The sequence below is a fragment of the Mauremys mutica genome, chromosome 2, assembly GCF_020497125.1.
Source record: "Mauremys mutica isolate MM-2020 ecotype Southern chromosome 2, ASM2049712v1, whole genome shotgun sequence".
Classification (NCBI taxonomy): domain Eukaryota; kingdom Metazoa; phylum Chordata; order Testudines; family Geoemydidae; genus Mauremys; species Mauremys mutica.
The window spans coordinates 236,891,203-236,912,938 of record NC_059073.1 but is presented as its reverse complement, the minus strand read 5'-3'; the positions used below and the strand labels follow the sequence as shown (position 1 = coordinate 236,912,938).

Below are 21,736 nucleotides of genomic sequence, written 5' to 3'. Positions count from 1 at the left end.
CATTCCTCATTCACACAAACAATCTCTTACAGAAACCTTCAAAGGTATAGAGACAGCAGTATTTTATATTCAGCACAATACATTATAAATCAAGCCTAGCTAAATCTTATAACTTAAACAATTCCCATTGGTGCTTCAGGCCCTCAACATCTCTCTAATCTCCTTAACATAGTGTGGCAAAGTTCCTCCTCTCCCCTAGTAGGTCCTGCGCTTATTGGCGGGTTTTCCTCCCCTCAGTGGTCTTCCCCTTGGACAAAACCCACAGTCTGGATCAACTCTTGAGTCTGTTTTAGGAGTAGTGAGACTTGGGGGGAACCCGGTCCCACCCTCTACTCCGGGTTCCAGCCCAGGGCCCTGTGAATTGCAGCAGTCTCTATAGTATTACTTGTAACTGTTGCTTGACTGCTACAGTTCCCTGGGCTACTTCCCCATAGCCTCCTCCAAACACCTTCCTTATCCTCACCGAAGGATCCTCCTGGTGTCTGGTACTGCTTGTACTCCTTAGTCCTCCAGCAGCTCACTCTCAGCTCCTTGGTCCTCTTGTTCCCAGCTCCTCACACACACTTCCTTCCTCTGGCTCCTCCCCCCCAGACTGGAGTAAGCACCCTTTTTATACCAGGTGCCTTGTTTAGCCTGTCCTGATTGGCTGCAGGTGCTCCAATCAATGTAGCTCTCTCTGGTACTTTCTAGAAGGTTCTTAATTGGTATCAGGTGCCTTGTTTAGCCTGTCCTGATTGGCTGCAGGTGCTCCAATCAATGTAGCTCTCTCTGGTACCTTCTAGAAGGTTCTTAATTGGCCCCAGGTGCCTTGATTAGCCTGGAGCAACTGCCCTTTTGGTACCTATGGTACTAGGGATTTGCTTAGCCTGGAGCTAACATACCTACTCCTCACTACTTTCCTGTAGCCATCCGGCCTTGCTCCATCACATATCCCCCCCCTCTGCTCAACACCATAGGGTTGCGCAACTTGGGACGCCAGGCAATGTGCTCGTGAAAGACCATCAGCGTTGCCGTGGTGGCATCCAGCCCTATGCCGTATACGGAACTGGAATGGTTGTAGGGATAAGAACCACCTGGTGACCCTTGCATTCTTTTCCTTATTTCTCTGCATCCACTGGAGGGGTGCGTGGTCCGTCACCAGAGTAAATCGCCGGCCCAAGAGGTAATAACGCAGCGTCTCCATGGCCCATTTGACAGCGAGGCATTCTCTCTCGACTACCGCATACTTCTGTTCTCGTGGGAGCAGCTTTCTGCTGAGGTAGAGTATCGGGTGTTCTTCATCTCCAATCACTTGTGACAGAACTGCCCCCAACCCCACTTCAGAAGCATCCGTCTGTAAAATAAACTCTTTGGTAAAGTCTGGGGCTATGAGTATGGGGTCATTACAGAGGGCCGTCCGAAGGTCTACAAACGCCCCCTCTGCAGCGTCGGTCCACTTCACCATGTCTGGACCTCGAGCCCTCACCAAGTCCGTTAGAGGACTTGCCCTGCTGGCGAAGTGGGGGATAAACCGACGGTAGTAGCCTACCACGCCTAGGAATGCACGGACCTGCTTCTTTCGGGTTGGCTGGGGCCAGTTTTGAATTGCTTCTAGTTTATTAGTTTGGGGCTTTACTATACCCCTCCCTACAATATATCCTAGGTACCTAGCCTCTGCTAGTCCTATGGCACACTTAGCAGGATTAGCGGTGAGGCCAGCCCGCCTTAAGGTGCGTAGCACTGCCTCAACCTTCTCCAAGTGGGTTCCCCAGTCTGGCGTATGGATGACGACATCATCTAGGTATGCAGCTGCATAACTAGTATGGGGGCGCAGCAGCTTATCCATGAGGCGCTGGAATGTGGCTGGGGCCCCATGTAATCCAAAAGGGAGAACAGTGTACTGGAATAGCCCGTCTGGAGTGGAGAACGCTGTCTTTTCTTTAGCTTCTTTGGTCAGGGGAATCTGCCAATACCCTTTTGTCAGATCCAGGGTAGTCAAGAAACGGGCACTACCCAGCCGGTCAACCAGTTCATCGATGCGTGGTATGGGGTATGCATCAAACTGGGATACTTCATTCAGTCGGCGAAAGTCATTACAGAATCTCATGGTACCATCAGGTTTGGGCACTAGAACAATTGGACTGCACCACTGACTGTAGGATTCTTCAATAACGCCTAATTCTAACATTTTCTTTACTTCAGCCTTGATTTCCTCTCTTTTGGCTGCTGGGATTCTGTAGGGTCTCAGTGTTATTTTGGCTCCAGGGATCGTGCGGATATGGTGATAGGTCTCAGTTGTCCGCCCCGGTTTTGTAGAGAAAACATCTCGGTTACGATTAATCATATCGGTTGCCTCGATCTTTTGGATTGGCGTCAAGTCGGGTGATATCTTTACTTGCTCATGTACATTATCCTCCTGGGGAAGAGTCTCCCGGGTGACTAAGCATGCCTCTCGATCATGCCAAGGTTTTAGAAGATTGATGTGGTAAATTTGCTCCGGTTTTCTACGGCCTGGCTGCCGTACCTTATAGTTTACCTCTCCCACGGCTTCAATTACTTCATAGGGTCCCTGCCACTGGGCCAACAGCTTGCTTTCTGCTGTGGGCACAAGGACCATTACTCGATCCCCCGGTTGGAACCGTCGAAGCTTTGCTTGGTGGTTATAATGGGTCCGTTGGGTCTCCTGTGCTTTTTCCAAGTGTTCTCGTACAATGGGTGTAACCTGGGCTATCCGATCCCTCATCTGTAGTACATGATCAACTATGTTCCTTCCGGGATTTGGCTCCTCTTCCCAGGCTTCTCGGGCTATATCCAATATGCCTCGGGGGTGGCGCCCATATAGAAGCTCGAATGGAGAGAAACCTGTGGAGGCTTGTGGAACTTCCCGGATGGCAAACATGAGGTAAGGCAATAGGGTATCCCAGTCTTTCCCATCCCGGCTCACCACTTTCCTGATCATGGCCTTGAGGGTCCTATTGAACCTTTCCACCAGGCCGTCTGTTTGTGGGTGGTATACAGAGGTCCGTAGGGCTTGTACATGGAGTAATGAACAGAGATCTTTCATCAATTTAGACACGAAAGGTGTCCCTTGATCAGTCAGCATCTCCTTGGGAAGCCCGACCCGGGAAAAGATCTGTACTAACTCCTTAGCTATTGTTTTGGAAGCTGTGTTGCGTAGGGGGACAGCTTCCGGGTATCGGGTTGCATAGTCTAGTACAACCAGCACATGTTGGTGGCCCCGAGCTGTCTTCTCTAGGGGCCCAATCAGATCCATGGCTATGCGTTCAAATGGTATCTCTATTATCGGAAGAGGTATCAAAGGGGCCCGCAAGTGTGGGCGGGGGCTATGTAGCTGACACTCTGGACAAGAAGTGCAGTATCGCCTGACATCTTCATGTATTCCTGGCCAGAAGAACCTCCGCAGGATCCTGGCCTGGGTCTTCTCTACCCCTAAGTGTCCTCCAAACAAGTGACTGTGGGCGAGGCTCAATATGGCTTTTTGATGTTTTCGGGGCACCAGAAGTTGATGTATCTCCTGCTCCTGCATTTGCACCACACGGTACAGGAGATCTTTCTTCACCATAAAGTAGGGTCCTGGACCTCGGACCTTCCCCTCCACTGGTATCCCATCTATCTCAGCCACCTCTTTCCTGACGTTATCATATCTGGGGTCCTCCGCCTGGTCCCGTCCGAACGTCTCTCTCCCCGGACTACCCTGTTTGAGCTCCCAGGGGTCGGCTTCTGCTTCTTCCAATGGCCTGTCGCCCTCATGGCTGGGGCCAGCCACCGGCTCACCTTCTGTATTGGTAGTTTCACTGTTGGTTGCTCGTGTCCGTCGGCCTACTAGCGCAGTCTTCTGGCTTTGGGTCAGGATCTGGGTTCCCAAAGCCTTCGCGGCCTTCCTCTCTTTTTTTGTCTTCCGGGTCTTTTGGGGGGCTGAGAATAGATCCTGAGAAAACTCAGAACACGTTGGGGGTTGACATTCCCCCAGTGATGAGTCGCTGTCAACAGGGTCTCCACTTCCCTGCAGCCTCTCAGGGGGAAGTAAATTATCAAACCCTGGATAGTCTCTCCCAATAACTACAGGATATGGGAGTTTAGGTACAACGCCCACTGTTACCTCAATGGGGTTCCCCTGAACCTCTATCTCCACAGGGATGGTGGGGTATTGGCTCATGGCCCCATGCACACATGTTACTGCTACACGTTTGGCTTGCAGCAGCTGGCTACTTTTTACCAGCTTACCCGAAATAAGGGTGATAGCACTTCCTGAGTCCACCAGTGCTGTAGTCTCTGTTCCATTTATCTTCACTGGCCTGGTATAGTTATGTGGGGCTAATGCAACGCCCGCCAGGTGGATAAGGGAGCATGGGACGTCCCAATCCCCCAAGTTGCATTGCATAGGCTCTTCAGTGCTAGGACATTGTGCGGCTATGTGTCCCCACTCCCCACATGCATAACATCTATAACTATTTCTAGTCAGTCTCCCATCCTGTGGGCTAGGGGTTTTAGTCACCGAGTTCCCTCCACTCAGGCCGATCCCTTCCTTCTGGAGTCTCTGTTGGTTTTCAGCCCCCTTCTTCCCCCACCTAGGACTCCCCAGGGGTTTGACTGTCCCTCCTTCCCGGGTTGGGGTTGGGTGTTTGCTACGGAAAGGGCTTTCCTTGCGTAGTTGGGTCAATTCTTTGGCTGTCATGCGTCTTTCTACCAGCGTGATCATTTCATCATAAGTGCACGGCTCGTTCTGGCCTACCCATTTGCGGAGATCTGGTGGCAATGCCCTCGTGTACCGGTCGATGACCAGAACCTCCAGTACCTCTTCCGGACTCCGGGACTCTGTTTGCAACCATTTTCGTGCGAGATGGATGAGGTCATATAATTGGGACCGCGGGGTTTTGTCTTCCCGGTACCTCCACTCATGATACCGCTGGGCCCGTACTGCGGATGTTACCCCAGATCTGGCCAGGATCTCTGCCTTCAGTTGGGAGTAGTCTGCTGCAGCTTCGTCAGGCAGATCATGGTAGGCTTTCTGGGCCTCCCCACACAGGAACGGGGCCAGGATGCTAGCCCACTGATCTCGAGGCCAGGCCTCCCGTAGAGCTGTCCTCTCAAAGGCCAGAAGGTATGCCTCTATGTCATCTTCCCTTGTCATTTTCTGCAGCCAGTGGTTAGCCCGTATGAGCCGTGTCCCATCATGCCCACGGTTCATTTCTGCAAGGGTCTTTACCTGGCCCACCAGTTCCTGCAACACAGCTCGGTCTTGAACCGCTTGGTCCATCAGCAGGCGGTTAGTTTCTTGCTGCAGCCGCACTGCTTCTTGCTGGGCAGCTGCCTGGACACGGGTAGCTTCCTGCTGGGCCGCCGTGGCTTGTATCAGTGCCCGTACTACATCATCCATTGTGGTACAAATTGTAAACCCCCCCCCTTTTTTTTTTTTTTTTTTTTTTTTTGTGTGTGTGTCTTTTAAATCACCCTCCTTCTTCCGCCGCGCTGTGCACACCAAAGATCCCACTCCTGACACCAGTTGTGGCAAAGTTCCTCCTCTCCCCTAGTAGGTCCTGCGCTTATTGGCGGGTTTTCCTCCCCTCAGTGGTCTTCCCCTTGGACAAAACCCACAGTCTGGATCAACTCTTGAGTCTGTTTTAGGAGTAGTGAGACTTGGGGGGAACCCGGTCCCACCCTCTACTCCGGGTTCCAGCCCAGGGCCCTGTGAATTGCAGCAGTCTCTATAGTATTACTTGTAACTGTTGCTTGACTGCTACAGTTCCCTGGGCTACTTCCCCATAGCCTCCTCCAAACACCTTCCTTATCCTCACCGAAGGATCCTCCTGGTGTCTGGTACTGCTTGTACTCCTTAGTCCTCCAGCAGCTCACTCTCAGCTCCTTGGTCCTCTTGTTCCCAGCTCCTCACACACACTTCCTTCCTCTGGCTCCTCCCCCCCAGACTGGAGTAAGCACCCTTTTTATACCAGGTGCCTTGTTTAGCCTGTCCTGATTGGCTGCAGGTGCTCCAATCAATGTAGCTCTCTCTGGTACTTTCTAGAAGGTTCTTAATTGGTATCAGGTGCCTTGTTTAGCCTGTCCTGATTGGCTGCAGGTGCTCCAATCAATGTAGCTCTCTCTGGTACCTTCTAGAAGGTTCTTAATTGGCCCCAGGTGCCTTGATTAGCCTGGAGCAACTGCCCTTTTGGTACCTATGGTACTAGGGATTTGCTTAGCCTGGAGCTAACATACCTACTCCTCACTACTTTCCTGTAGCCATCCGGCCTTGCTCCATCACAATAGATACAATACAAGATTCTGTCTCTTACTTACTATAACCTTAAAACAAAGAAATGTATATTTAACTAGAGTCCCTAATTTGTAATACATATAGGAAACTATAGTAGACATTATAACTTATCCAAAAACAAAAGGGTGACCATAATCAGTCATAAGGATTGTTCTGGTCTGTCATTCCTTTCTGCTATTCAAAAAGGGTGGCTGGCAGGATGAAATCAAATCATACATTAATTCTCATAGTACAATTATAAAACACTGATCCTACAATATCCTGTTTGTTTAACCTTCTCCTTTCATTCTTCTAGTCTGAGGTTATTGTGAAGATATAGTTTTAATTTTTCCTGGTCATTTTGTTTAAATGTTATTGCTTTATTCTATGTGAAAAGCTGCTAAACAAATATTGAAGTCAATTATTATACATCTCTACCTCGATATAACACTGTCCTCGGGAGCCAAAAAATCTTACCGCGTTATAGGTGAAACCGCGTTATATCGAACTTGCTTTAATCCACCGGAGTGTGCAGCCCCACTCCCCCGCAGCACTGCTTTACCATGTTTTATCCATATTCCTATTATATCGGGTCTCGTTAAATCGGGGTAGAGGTGTATCATTATTATTATTATTATTATATCATTATAACAACTAATTATTTGAAACATAATACATTTCCTCTAACTCTTCATTTATGCCTTTCCACTCAGATTACCTTAGATGGACGAGATATTCGGACACTTAATATAAAGTGGCTAAGAGAACGTATTGGCCTTGTAAGCCAGGAGCCTATTTTGTTTGCTACAACAATAGCTGCGAACATTCGTTGTGGCAGAGAGGGTATTATTGATTCTGAAATTGAGAAAGCAGCTAAAGAAGCCAATGCTTTTGATTTTATATCCAGACTGCCTGATGTGAGTTGGTGTAATTTGAGCACCATATAACTGTGACAAATTCTTTGGTTTCTCTCTCTCTCAGTTCTTCTGAATTTTTGTGGCCCAAATTCTCTGCTGGTGCAAATAGATGGTGCTTTACTAGCTTTTCACTGATGTTTTGTCATTTATTCCAATTGACAATTTCACCCACAGTGTTCTTAATTTACAATACTAACTGTATGTCATGTGGCAACATTTTTTAATAGGGTGGATAAGGAATTTCTATGGACAATGAGAGATTTTTTTTCAATTTATCAGATTGTTTTTATTCTGTTTTCTTCTGCTAGGTATTATCTATCTTTTCCCACTTCCAATATTCCCATCTTTTTTGTTTTTTTTTTGTTTTTGTTTTTTGTTTTTTAAACTGGTTTTGCTTGGCAAACAAAATTGCTTTGTGTCCTGAGTAGTCACTGGTTAGTATTGTTAGCCAATCAAATGGCTGGATTCCTTCAGCCAGTTCTAGTTTGCCTGTTTTTTTTCACTTCAATTGCTGCTTTTTATAATAATTGAAAAATCTAATTTTAGAGTACCTTCTTTAAGCTAATAGAAAACCATCACACCACATACTAATTCCTAGCCAACTAGAAGGTGAGACAGAGACAAAACTGTAAACCAATCATTAGGAATTTTAAACTGTCCTCTGCCTCAAGGTGGGAAAAAACACTGAATGTAATTGGCCAAGACACTTCTTTAGAAGTAATTATTCTTAAAGCGTTTATTGGAGCATCCATCATAAAACTTTTAAAAGAGGGAATTTCTGTATATGATAGTAACAGTAAGACGGGGGTGGGGGTGTAAAAGGATTTCAACTGACCCCTTCTGCAATCTCGATACTCCTCTCTCAGAAACTTAACACCATGGTGGGGGAAAGGGGAGCTCAGCTGAGCGGAGGGCAGAAACAGCGAATTGCTATTGCCCGTGCCCTGGCAAGGAATCCCAGGATTCTGCTGCTGGATGAAGCCACGTCTGCTCTGGACACTCAGAGTGAATCTATTGTGCAAGCAGCTCTTAATAAGGTAGGAATCCTGTTGCTAGAGTTATCAATCAGTATTAAGAAGCACAACAACCATATGGCAAGCTTGACATTAAAGGCTATAGCATGCCATCTGTTTTTAAGCACAGCTCTCCGCTGGTTTCGAGGAGGGCATTGAAATCAATAGGGATAGGTAATAGGTAATAATTGGAGATATACCATCTCCTAGAACTGGAAGGGACCTTGAAAGGTCATCTAGTCCAGCCCCCTGCCTTCACTAGCAGGACCAATTGGATGCATCCTCAAATTTTGGTGTCATGATATGACCCTGTAATATTTAATCAAAACTCCATTAAGCAATTTCAGGGTGCTGAGCCTCATATTCTACATAGATAATATCAATATTTATACTGAATTACACACACACACACACACACACACACACACACACACACACACACACACACACACACACACACACAGAGTCACTCTACATGAAAAGAACATTAAGGTTCCAAAGTCAAGCCCTCAAAATGTAGGGAATGACAGAATTAAAGTTTCCTGGTCAACATTAATTTGGTCCCCTTGTTTGTCTGCATTAGGGGACAGTCGTCAGTTACATGATCCCATACTATTTTTTCCACAAGACCCCCTGCTTCATTCAGTGCAGAGGATGGTGCTATTCAACATTCAGTGCTAGTCAATATTTCTTTTCATCCTCAGCATTCAGTGGATGGCCCCATGCCATTCAAACTCTGCTGTGAAAACAAAATTATTAACTTCCTCATGGGCTTTTCTATACCTCTCATCACTCTAGTATGTGAGTGCTTCATAAACACTAATGAATTTATCTTCACAACACTCCCAACAGGTAAGGTGGTAGTATTACTCCCATATTAGAGAAGGGGAACTGAGGCACGGAGACGTTAGTGTTGAAAGTGCATACTACTTTTGGGTGCATGATCTGTGATGCCCAGGACTCAATATTTCAGAGAATTTTGCATTATACAGCGCTAGATATGTTAAAAGCACATCTCCCATTGACTTCAGTTGCAGCCGTGAATGCTCAGCACAGAGACATGTCTAGAATCTAATTCTCTAGGGCAGTATTCAGCTGCTGCAACAATAATGAGACCATCCTTTCTTTTCCTGCAATCCCCTGTCTCATTAACTACACACCTTACAACAGGGCCTCCCAGAGGTGGGGGAAAGTGGGTCAATTTGCGAGTTTTTCAGGGCCCCTGGAGTGGGGTCCTTCGCTCACTCTGGGGGCTCGGAAAACTCTCATGGAGCCCGGGACCCCGGAGCTTCTTCTGCTCCTGGTCTTCACCGGTAGTGGGTCCCTCCGCTCCGGGACCCGCCGCCAAAGTGCCCCGAAGACCTGGCTGCACTTCGGCGGTGGATCCTGCTTCGGCGGTAGTTTGGCGGTGGGGAGTCCTTCCGTTCTGGGACCCGCCGCCGAAGTGCCCCGAAGACCAGGCTGCACTTCGGCGGCGGATCCCGCTTCAGTGGTAATTTGGTGGTGGGCGGCCCCCACTGGGGGTCTTCGGGGCACTTCGGCGGCAGGTCCCAGAGTGGAAGGACCCCCCGCCTCCGAATTACTGCCAAAGCAAGGGCCTCCCACTGCTGAAGACCCCAGTCCCCCGGAATCCTCTGGGCGGCCCTGCCTTACAACTTCTGCAACAAATAAGGCAGGTTTCCTGCAGACAAGAGTATCCTTTACTGCATAACTTTGATTCCTTCCATAATCACTGTTCATTCTGCTCTGACTACTCTTGTTTCCTGTGCTGGTGTCACAACCCAATGGCCCCCTCCCCTTAGGGAGGTCCCTGGGAAGGCAGATTAGCAATGTATATTGCTAATGCTGTTGCAAGCATGACAAAGCATTTTGGGGAGGATTAAAGGTGTGTGAGTGGAGAGTGGAAGGGGTTTTTTAGGTCACAAGAGGCCGAAGAGGGGGAGAAGAAAAAGAAAAGAGCAGAGAACAGGTTAATTCAACACTGCAATTAACAAGCTCAGTTTGAAGATAAAACACTGTCCTCCACCCAACCACACTGCTCGCAGCCAAGACTTGGCTGACAGCCGAGAAAGACGGGGGCCTGAAAATTGCCCAAGCAGCCGTGAAAAACCAACTACACAGACCTGCACCTGCAGGACAGCAAAACCAGCAAAGAGGAAAACAAAGCCCAGGGCTGCAGAGGCTGAAAACACAGACGAGACAACATGAGTGTGAGCCAGACAGGCGTCCCTGGAGCTGGGATGCTTTGGGAAAGGGAAAGAAACCATATCAAGCCTGTTTGAACTGGTACAAAGAGCACTGGAGTAGAGGGCCCTGACTGAAACCACCCCCAAAGAAGCCCAGGACCCTCCTGAAAGCTGGGGCAACTTGGAGATTACAGCGGATCCCTGGGACGACCTGGACCCAGGGCAAGAACTCCCGTCCACCCCTTCCCCTCTTCTTCTTACTTTACACCCAGACCTGGCCAGCTTTGGGTAGTGCTTGTGTGAGTATGAAGGTGGGTTAGGGCTTGGGGCCCTAATGCTTTCTCTCTTCCCCTGAGCGACGTGGGAGCATTCCCAGCACTCTCTGCTGTATTTTATTTTATTAATAAAGCTTTAAAATTTAAACACTTTATGTGTTACGTCATCTCCTCCTCCCCAAACAATCCTGCTGCGTCAGCCCGATCACCTGACGCTCCAGGTAGATTGTCACACTGGGGACCACAACTCCCCCTGACTATAGGGAGGAGAAATTGTAGGGAAAGTCCTGCTCAGCCCCTACAATCCTGGGCAGGAACATGCTTAGTCACTGTGTGGGGATGGTGCATGTGCACTCCTGTCATACAATGCAGCGAGCTCAGACTGTTTCTTTGGGGAATTTAGCTGCTGAACTCTAATAAGTCTCTACTGAGCACATGCAAATTGAGATGTTCAGAGCCTCATATATCGGCCCCCCAAATTTGGGCAGATTTTCATGGGAATGGTAAAAGGCACATCCCCTGATACCAGTGAGCCATGCTCATCTCCTCCAAATTTCATATCCCTGCTCTCAAGCATTTAGGTGATAAAGCTTCTCAATTAAACAGTTATAAGAATTTTTTAATATGGGCAAAACAACATTATTTTCTCTAACCTCATTCTGAGAAATCATTGAACCATTTTTGCTAAAATATGTGGGGGAGGGGAGGAGAAGAAGGTGAGGCAGATATCAGCATGGAAAGTTTCATCCCAAATAATTAAATCTTGGCAAAGTTATAAGCATCTGACAACAGGTCTTACAATTGGAAGTGTCAGGCAACCATAGCTATAGGCAGTGAGTAACTGCACAGCCTATAAAATTAATCCACTTTCCCCTGTCATTATTATAAATGTGGATTTTGTAATCAGAAGTGTCCTTTGGTTGTTAAATCAGACAGCAGGCATGGAAATATTGATCAGCTATAGAGGATCAGCAGGGCTTTTACGCTTGTATTTTCCACACTGTTAGGTAGGGATTTTCTGGGGTGGGGGGTTCACCACATTTTAAAATAAATCTCTCTGTTTTTTCCCCCGGTAAGGCTAGGGCTGGACGTACCACCATTGTGATAGCTCACCGGCTCTCCACAATCCGAACAGCTGACATTATCGCTGGATTTCACAACGGTGTTGTTGTTGAACAGGGAGCACACAATGAACTCATGACACAGAAGGGTGTCTACTATTCTCTTGTGATGCAGCAGGTAATGAGATGTGATAGAGCACTCCTGACTAAATGCTTCAGATTTACTGGCCATCTCTCTACTCCAGAAAATTATCTGCATATCTCACTCACAGGTGCTGATTTTTGAATTTGCTGGAGGGTGCTCCTCTCCGTCCCCCTCCCCCTCTCTTGTGACCTGTGGGCAGGGCTTCGGGGGTGGGAGGGAGGGAGGCTGAGCAGGGGTGGCACCTCTGGGCAGAGCACAGGCGAGCCTCGGGGAAGAGGCTGAGCAACAGCGGGGCCTCTTGTTTGAGTGCGATGGGGCCTTGGGGAGGAAGAGGCCAATCGGGGGAGAGGCCTTGGTGCGGAGTGGTGGGTGGGCCATTGGGGAAGGGCCACAGTCCAGGCGCTGGGGCCCACAAAAGATTATCCAGCCCTGCAAGTGCTGAACACCCCCTATTTTTTTTGGTGGCTGCTTGAGCCACTGAGCACCCACAGTGTTGGCGCCTATGATCTCACTGATACTATTGCTGACACATGCAAGTTCTGCACTGAAAAAGCTGGGCCATTTTCGCTTTGCAGTTTCTGCATATTTTCTAGTTTAGTGAAAGTTGATCAGTCAATCTTGTTTCTGAGTTGGAAGTGGTTGTTTTTCACCGGTAGCTTCACATTTACACAGTGTAATGAGTCAAACATAACTGAGCAAAAGAGGTGGATGACATCATCACAGAACTATATAGATAGTGCAGGGGGGCATACAGAGCCAAATTCTCTGCTGGTGTAAGTTGCAACTGCACCAACTTATACTGGCAGAATACTTGGCCTATACAAACTACCATATGAAAGTGACAATGTAACCAAAGTGGTGGTGGTTTTGTTTGTTTCCATACCAAGTACATGTTCCTTTCCCTTGCTACAAACTGTCTTGTGACTGTGTATCACTGTTCCTTGCTTGTCACTAGGGTCATGGTGGAAACACTCAAAATGAGATGTCAGAAAGCGATGAAGAGACAGAAGATGAAGACTATGAGGAAGAGGATTTAGATGATCTCAGGATGGAGAATCTGACTGATCTTGGTGGTTTTGAAAAACCAGGAATCACTGAGATGGGAAGCATTCCTAAGAGATTCGGAAGGCATACAAGCAGAAAGACCTCTTCTAAGAAAACGTCGTCTGAAAAGAAGAAAACAAAGGAGAAAGAGGTTAGTGTTACAATTCAGTTTAATCCTAAAGTTTAGTGATAGTTTGTGAGAATAGGAACAAAGGTCATTCTATTTTCTTTTTTAAACAGATCTTAATCCATGTCACCTTTACTATGATTCTGTCATATGCAGCATTGACCTGGGCGAATACTTGAATTGGGAATCTTCAGGGAAAACACAGGTGTAAACAAATCAGTCTTGAGACAGATCCTAGCTCCTGTCCCGCAGGACTAGCTAGCTGGGCTCCCCTACTCCACAGAGGTTGCAGCACTGCTCAGATTTGGCCTGGCTCCCCTGATGGGCCAAATTTGTGAGAGTGGTGTTGTGACCATGTGCATCTGGTCAGAAAGCCCAGAATGGGAAGCTGAGCCCAGCCAGCCCTGTGATCCTTCAACACATTCAGATGACCCAATTTTGGGTCACAACCCACCAGTGAAGAAACCCTCTTCTAGGAGCTCTTTTTATATTATAGTACAGTCTACTGGTAGAACATGATGCGAACAATAAGTAGCAACTGGATCCATTCTTACAATGTATCGCCCAGAAGTCCAGAACACACTTTTTTTATCAATTCATAACTGTTGCATTTTGGCCTTGTCAGAGGAAATACGGCAGATGGCAAGATACATGGCTTCAGAATTCATACTGTTTGCAGTAAAGTGAAGAAAGATTGAAAGACATGAAATTATTGATGTCACAAAGTTCAGCAGGCTTGTATGGTTAAAGTGTGGGCAGGCTTTTCCAGTATCTGTAACACAGGCAAAGATAATCAGGCGAGGCCATCACAACTGGCTCAGAACCTCATTTAATAATTTGTACCAGTTCTTATGTTTTCATGTCATTTTCCACAACTTCCTCAACAAATGTATGGACATTTTGAATAGCTCAGTGAAGCTGAATTGAGCTGCCATGTGTTTTTGAAGGGAGATGAAGCCTAAATCACTGTTTCATATGTGTTTTCCATGCATCTGGTATTGATTCATGGTCTGTATTTTGTGAAAGACAAAACAGACTACCTGACATAAGTCAACCCAATTGTATTACTGCAAACCCACTAGCATTTAGCAAAGGTTGAACTAGACTGATTTTTTTGTGCTCAGAACAGTGAGACTTTTTAGGTCATTATAATGATTCATGTGTTAGGGTCAGTGACCATGGACTGCAACTTTATCTGACATTTCACTGAACTATATAGTCCCCATCCCACCCACCGCCCAGTTAGCCTTTTGTTAAATTGATGCCTGCAGATTTTTTTTTTTGATTTACAATTGCAGTTTTAAGACCTTAAATTACAGAGCGGCAAATCTTCAGTACGTTTGCTCATTCAGTGTGTACATTGCAGGCTGGGGTGAATTATCTGTGAACAGTTGCTAGGACAGTTTACTGATTTACCCCCTAGCTGAGGAAATTGTCATGTTCCACAACTTTCAGTGAACAGCTGAATTTTATCTCTTATGTAGGAGGAAAATCTCCCTGCTGTGCCTTATTCCAGAATTCTGGCTCTGAACAAACCTGAGTGGCTGCATATATTCTTTGGCGTGATTGCTGCTGCCTTCTCTGGTGGCGTCCACCCTGCATTTTCTGTTATATATGGAAAAATAATTGGGGTAAGTATCAAAACTGTATGGTAAACTAACTTGAACCAGGCACAAATGCAGAACTTTAAATCCTGCCCGACCCTCCAGCTAGTCCTCTCTGGTGATGCCTTAGAGCCTCCTTCTGCTCCCACTGTCACTGAACTCTACTGGAGTCTTTCCATTGACTTCAGTAGGAACTTGATCAAGCCCTTGATCTCCTCTCCCCACTTGGGACTTCTTGCCTATTTTCTAGCCCCATATTTGGAATGACTTCACCTTTCCAGAGAAGCAAATCACCTTCCCTTATCAAACTCAGTTTTCATTTACCCTGCTCCACTGTTGTGCAGGCTCCCTGCCTTGTACCTGACCCTGCTCTTTGCATTGTACCCGTTCTCTTCGGACAGTAAGCTCCTTCAAGGTACCTTGCATTCCAACATGTTTGTAAGTACCAGGGACATCCATGGAACTGTCTGAATAATTAATCCCTTGATTCCTGAATCATTGCAGGGAAGAAATGGAGTCTTCCTTTGGATTCCAGTATATGATTGTTGGAAGCTGCTGGGAGTTGGAGCAGCAGCCAGGGAGAATGGTTGGAGCGAGATGTTGAGGGAATCTTTTATCTTCAGGCAAGAGAAGAGGGGTGTTGTAGTCAGCTGGAGGGGAGGTTGATGGTCTGACGGAGTGACAGCATTCAGTGGAAGGCAGATGAGAGCTGGTGAAGTGGCAGCCTGGAGACAGGGTTTAGTGGAACTGCAGCTCACAGGCAAATGAGGGGAGGGTCTGGTGGAGGGTTAGAGAAGGAGCAGCTGATGAGAGGCAGGTCAGCTGGGAGAGGTGGAGTGACCTCCTGGCCAGCAACAGAAAGCTGAGGGATGGCAGAAGTCAGGTGCTGAGGAAGAGCTGAGAGAAGGTGAAGTTCAATAGTTTCTACAGTGTTTCCTGAGCTATTGTAACTGGTGGTCACTTTGTGCTTTTCTTACTTAGGCTTTTCAAGAAACAGATCCTGAAAAAAGGAGCAAAAACACCACGTTGCTTTCTCTAATGTTTCTTGTCCTGGCAGTTATCAGCTTAGTAACACACATCATCCAGGTAAACTTCACTACATTGAAAAGTCAAAGCTGAGTATCTGGTCACGTACATTATGGTCCAGATTTTCAGATCTCGTTGAGAGGAATGTTGGGGACATAATGCATCTTTGTATTCACTACAGGGCTGCCCAGAGGATTCAGGGGGTCTGGGGTCTTCAGCGGCGGATCCCGGAGCAGAAGGACCCCACCGCCACCAAATTGCCTGTGACCCGGAGTGAAAGAAGCGAGAGTTTTCTGGGGTCCCCGGAGCAAGTGAAGGACCCCGCTCCAGGGACCCCAAAAAACTCTCATGGGGGCCCCTGTGGGGCCCGAGGCCTGGGGCTAATTGCCCCACTTCCCCGCCCCGCCCCCCCCCCCAGCCATGATTCACTATGTTTCTTATAAACTGTTCCAGAGTCAAGCCACTGAATGGCTCAAGTGGCTGGTATGGAATACAGAGCCTTACCCTTCCCGATTGCTAGTTACAAAGCAGCCTAAGGCAGCAATGCCTGAAAGATGCTGCTGACCGTTCTGTGTCCTAGGGGAAATGCGTTTGGGCACAGCCCAGTTCCACTACATTGCTGTGTACGCTACAAAAAACACCGTCCCAGTCGGCACTGTTAGATAGCAGTGTGAGTAGTGAGGCTAAGGAATGAGTAAGCAGGGAAGGTGACTCCACTGCTGACCTCTACAGCTGGCTGCGGAAGTATGTGGGTGGGTCAGTACGATGAAACTTCAGTTTCCAGGAATGTGTGTGGTACCTTTCACCAGCTTTAAACTAACATCTGAAACCATCTCCCAAAACACTGTGTAGGTTCTGTAAACTGTGTGGCTGAACGGTTGAAATATCATCACATTTACAGCAGGTTGTTCTAAATATGACTGTACAGCCCAGCACATACAATTCAACTGTTGTATTTCCCATTCTCCCATTTCAGGGATTCATGTTTGGAAAGTCTGGGGAAGTTCTGACCAAGAGATTGCGAACTTTGTCATTCAAAGCATTGCTTCAGCAGGTACGGGCCTCATTTCTGGGTCAGAGCGATAGACAGCAAATATGCAGCACTCCTGCCATGTGAACCAGGTGGCTTTTGTGGGGTGATATTTGTATAACACCATGAAAATTCCTGGTTCCCTGCGGTCTGTGTAGAACCTCCCTCCAACATGGCTTCGAGAGAACCCATCCTTTTAGTGACACTTCAACACTGCGCAAGTGGCAAGTCTGTGAGCACACGTGCGAAACAAAATAAAGCAAAAGCATGTACAAATTAACTCAGTGCTGGTAGGAGAGCTGTCTAATTTTGATGCCATCTCTTTCACTATCGACCATACTGAAGAGTGTATAAAACATGCATGTATCTGAGTGCATTGGTATATTTGCAAAGATTAGCAAAACAGAAGATAAATCTGTATCTGACCCTGATGGTCATGATATAAATGTGTAGATAAATAGGTTTAGGTCTGTTTGCATCCAACTCCATAGCAAACGGATCATATCATAACAGGTGTAGGTTCTCAAAGCATCATCTTTGCTCACTAGAGTGGTTTCTCTAGTCAAGATGACCAGCTGGATCAGGACTGATTTACAATAATACTATTGCAACATGACTGTCCTTGGATACTCCCTCCTGATGGACCCCCTGGGAAAGGACACACCTCTCTTTGTTCCTTGCTGAGGATTCTCTGTGGGTGAACACTTAGGCACACTGCACACCCATTGGTAGCGCTTGGTATCACAGGGTTCTGCATATGCACAGGAGCATTCTAAGGGGATCGGGGAGGAGAGGGAAAACGACCAAAAAACCCAAATGTTCTGCGGGTAAGAATAGTTTATTTTAACATTGTTTTCAGTTTATCTGACAAATGTTGCTCATCACAGAAGAAGAGTGAGTATCTTAGTGCTTATGTTGGCTCTCTCTCTCCCCCACGCACACGTGCTAGTCAAGCTTTAAATGTCCATATATTGTACTAATGACCCTGACCACACTGAGTTATGGTAAGAACATTTCACTTGCAAAAGCAAAAATAACGGAACCGTCTGTTCCCTTGCAGGAGATTGGCTGGTACGACGATCCTAAAAATGCCATAGTGGTTTTGTTAACCAGATTAGCTACAGACGCTTCACAGATCAAAGGGGTATGTTTGTTTTTGTTTTTACGTTTTGCTTGCAACTATGAATTGCAGTGTTCGCAAGGGGCGATGAAGTTATTTTGAAAAACGAGTTGGTAAATCTACTCTAGAGTCTCTCTGACACATTTAAATAGTCTTGGAAACAGTTTCACTAGTCCCAATTTATGACAATTAGTAAAGCTTCGGCAGATATTCTTACATATTCCATTTCCTTGCTGTAAGCGGTTAAGTAAACAACTTATTAACTTTAAAAATAAGCCATGTCCAAGGGCCAGTGTAAGCACTTCTGCACCACTTAAACTGCCTGACGGAGCAAAGTCGTCAGTGTATCAAGTGGCCCTAAAGCCCCACTTCGGTTGCTTGGAGAATAGAATCTTCCTATGATGAAAAGTTCTCGTAGTCGTTTCAGGTCAAATGAGAGTAAATAGGACTTTAGGAGGAGCTGTGTACAGGAAGTCATTAGAACTGAGCACAGGAGGGAGGAGTATGTACAGAACATTGTGTAGTGTGGGAGAATTGCATTGCAGTCAATACCCTGACCTCATGTTAACATGGGTAGATTTCTTCTTCCCAGCTCTGTCCACTGCACTTCATACACAGGAAGCCTGTTTATGTGGGCTTTCTGGGGTGAAGTGAGTTGTCATTAATACAGAGTATCAGTGATGGCAGAATCACGAGGGACTGTGTGACTTTGGGGAGTGGGGTAGGATAGGAGCCACTGAAAATCCTGCAGGTAAGTGGCAAATTCTGTAGAATTTGCCAGTCTCCCCTTTCCTCCCCACTGCACAACCCCGTCTAAAAAATTCTGAAGAAAAAAATCAGCCATACTTTTTTAAATTCACTCATGAGCAAAGAGTAATAAGTTTCCTAACTTATTCAATAGTTTAAAATAAAATTAAATTTCTACTTCACTTGTCTGGAAAAAAAATTCTTCCTCAGCTCCCGGATTCACTAGACTAACTACATCCTCAGGTTTCAGAGTAGCAGCCGTGTTAGTCTGTATCCACAAAAAGAACAGGAATCCTTGTGGCACCTTAGAGACTAACAAATTTATTTGAGCATAAGTTTTCGTGGGCTAAAGCCCACTTCATTGGATGCATAGAATGGAACTTACAGCAAGAAGATATTTATACATACAGAGAACATGAAATGGTGGAAGCATCCATACCAACTGTAAGTTTTTTTTTTCTCCTGCTGATGATACCTCAGGGGTTCTCAAACTGGGGGTCAGGACCCCTCAGGGGGGGTCACAAGATTATTACATGGAGGGTTGCGAGCTGTCACTCTCCACCCCAAACCCCGTTTTGTCTCCAGCATTTATAATGGTGTTTTTAATTTATAATGGAGGTTACACTCAGAGACTTGCTACGTGAAAGGGGTCACCAGGACAGAAGTTTCAGAACCACTGTGATAGCTCATCTCAATTGATTGGCCTCTTACAGTTGGTATGGCTACTTCCACCTTTTCATGTTCTCTGTATATATAAATATCTTCTTACTGTATGTTCCAGTCTGTGCATCCGATGAAGTGGGCTTTAGCCCACGAAAGCTTATGCTCAAATAAATTTGTTAGTCTCTAAGGGTATGTCTACACTACAAGAGTAGTTCGATTTAACTTAGGTCGAATTTGTGGATTCGACCTTATGAAGTCGAATTTGTGTATCCACACTAAGGATACTAATTCGACTTTGTGAGTCCACACTAACGGGGCAAGCGTCGACATTGGAAGCGGTGCATTCTGGGCAGCTATCCCACAGTTCCCGCAGTCCCCGCTTCCCATTGGAATGCTGGGTAGAGCCCCCAATGCCTGCTGGGGGAAAAATGTGTCGAGGGTGGTTTTGGGTAACTGTCGTCATTCAACCGTCACTCCCGCCTTCCCTCCCTGAAAGCGCCGGCGGGAAATCTGTTAGCGCACTTTTCTGGTCAGTGACAGCGCGGACGCCACAGCACTGCGAGCATGGAGCCCGCTGCGATCATCTCTGCACTTATGAACGTTGGCAACTCCTCGCACCTTATCGTCCACCTCTTCCACAGTCAGCTGCTGAGAAATCGAGCGAGGAGGCTCCGGCAGCGCTGTGAGGACATGAAGTGTGAGAGTGGCACAGACCTCTCACAAAGCACGGGATCCCGCGCCGCGGAGATCATGGTGGCAATGGGTCACGTTCATGCTATGGGACGGCGATTCTGGGCCCGGGAAACAAGCACGGACTGGTGGGACCACATAGTGCTGCAGGTCTGGGATGAATCACAGTGGCTGCAAAACTTCAGGATGCGTAAGGGCACTTTCCTTGAACTGTGTGACTTGCTGGCCCCTGCCCTGAAGCGCCAGGACACCCGCATGCGAGCAGCCTTGAGTGTGCAGAAGCAAGTGGCCATAGCCCTCTGGAAACTTGCAACGCCAGACAGCTACCGGTCAGTAGCGAACCACTTTGGCGTGGGCAAATCTACCGTGGGGGTTGCTGTGATGCAAGTAGCCCACGCAATCGTTGACCTACTGCTCTCAAAGGTAGTGACCCTGGGAAACGTCCAGGTCGTCATAGATGGCTTCGCCGCAATGGGATTCCCAAACTGCGGTGGGGCTATAGATGGCACTCACATCCCTATCCTGGGACCGGCCCACCAGGCCAGCCAGTATATTAACCGAAAGGGCTACTTTTCAATGGTGCTGCAAGCACTGGTGGACCATAGGGGACGTTTTACCAACATCTATGTTGGGTGGCCGGGCAAGGTTCATGACGCGCGTGTTTTCAGGAACTCTGCTCTGTTTAGACGCCTGCAGGAAGGTAGTTTCTTCCCGAACCACAAAATAACTGTTGGGGATGTGGAGATGCCTACAGTGATCCTTGGGGACCCAGCCTACCCGCTAATGCCCTGGCTCATGAAGCGCTATACAGGTGCCCTGGACAGTAACAAGGAGCTCTTCAACTACCGGCTGAGCAAGTGCAGAATGGTGGTGGAGTGTGCTTTTGGACGTCTCAAGGGGAGATGGAGGAGCTTACTGACTCGCTCGGATCTCAGCGAAACCAATATCCCCATTGTTATTGCAGCTTGCTGTGTGCTCCACAATCTCTGTGAGAGCAAGGGGGAGACCTTTATGGCGGGATGGGAGGTTGAGGCAAATCGCCTGGCTGCTGATTACGCTCAGCCAGACAGCCATGCGATTAGAAGAGCCCAGCGGGAAGCGCTGTGCATCCGGGAGGCTTTGAAAGCTAGGTTCCTCAGAGAGCAGGGTAACCTATGACTGTCCAGTCTCTTTACAGAGAAGCTGAACCTGCCCCTGTTTCAGTTACTATTGACTTTTTTCAGCAGTTACATACCCCGTTCACCAGGTTTCCCCCCTTCCAACAGACGTTTAAAAATAAAGTTATTGGAACATTTTTAATTCACAAAGTTTTCTTTACTAACGAATTTGCGTTAAAGGGTTCAAACAGGGATGCAGACTGTGGTGGGTACGGTGTGCAGTGATGTACAGACCGCTTCTACACTCGAGGACTGACAGGCTCCTGCTCCTACAGCGGTCTCTGGGGGGAGGACGGTTACAGGAGGGTGTGCAGGAAGGGGTGGGTTTGCAGGAAGGGGTGAGGGGTGTGTGGGAAGGGTGAGTAGGTGTAGGGGGATGATGGCTCTGGCTGGGGCTCAGGGCATCGGAGAGGTTCATGGCTAGGGTGGAAGGGCATGGTAAGGGCAGCCTGCCTTGCCATTTGTGGATGCCAGGCGCTCGGACCCTGGGGCAGCATACACCTCCCAGACTGACCTGGGGCAGCAGACACCTCCCAGAGTGACCCGGGTGCCTAGTGACTGCACTCTGTGTGTGACCTGCTGTTGATCCTGCCCCCATGTCTGTACCCTGGTAATGGTGGCTGTCCTATGCAATTAACAAACCCCTATCTCCCCTTCACACAAAGTCTTCTGCAAAGAAAC

General features: G+C 47.5%; 1 protein-coding gene across 1 annotated transcript in view; it reads left to right on the top strand.

Annotated features, from left to right (window-relative positions):
* The window catches only part of LOC123363993 (ATP-dependent translocase ABCB1-like), a 67,491-nt gene that overhangs the window by 16,319 nt on the left and 29,436 nt on the right, over nucleotides 1-21,736 (top strand). Inside the window, 8 exon segments of the mRNA XM_045005674.1 lie at nucleotides 6,964-7,167; nucleotides 8,034-8,204; nucleotides 11,719-11,880; nucleotides 12,803-13,042; nucleotides 14,503-14,649; nucleotides 15,604-15,708; nucleotides 16,625-16,702; nucleotides 17,739-17,822. Coding sequence (XP_044861609.1) covers nucleotides 6,964-7,167; nucleotides 8,034-8,204; nucleotides 11,719-11,880; nucleotides 12,803-13,042; nucleotides 14,503-14,649; nucleotides 15,604-15,708; nucleotides 16,625-16,702; nucleotides 17,739-17,822 — 1,191 coding nt within the window.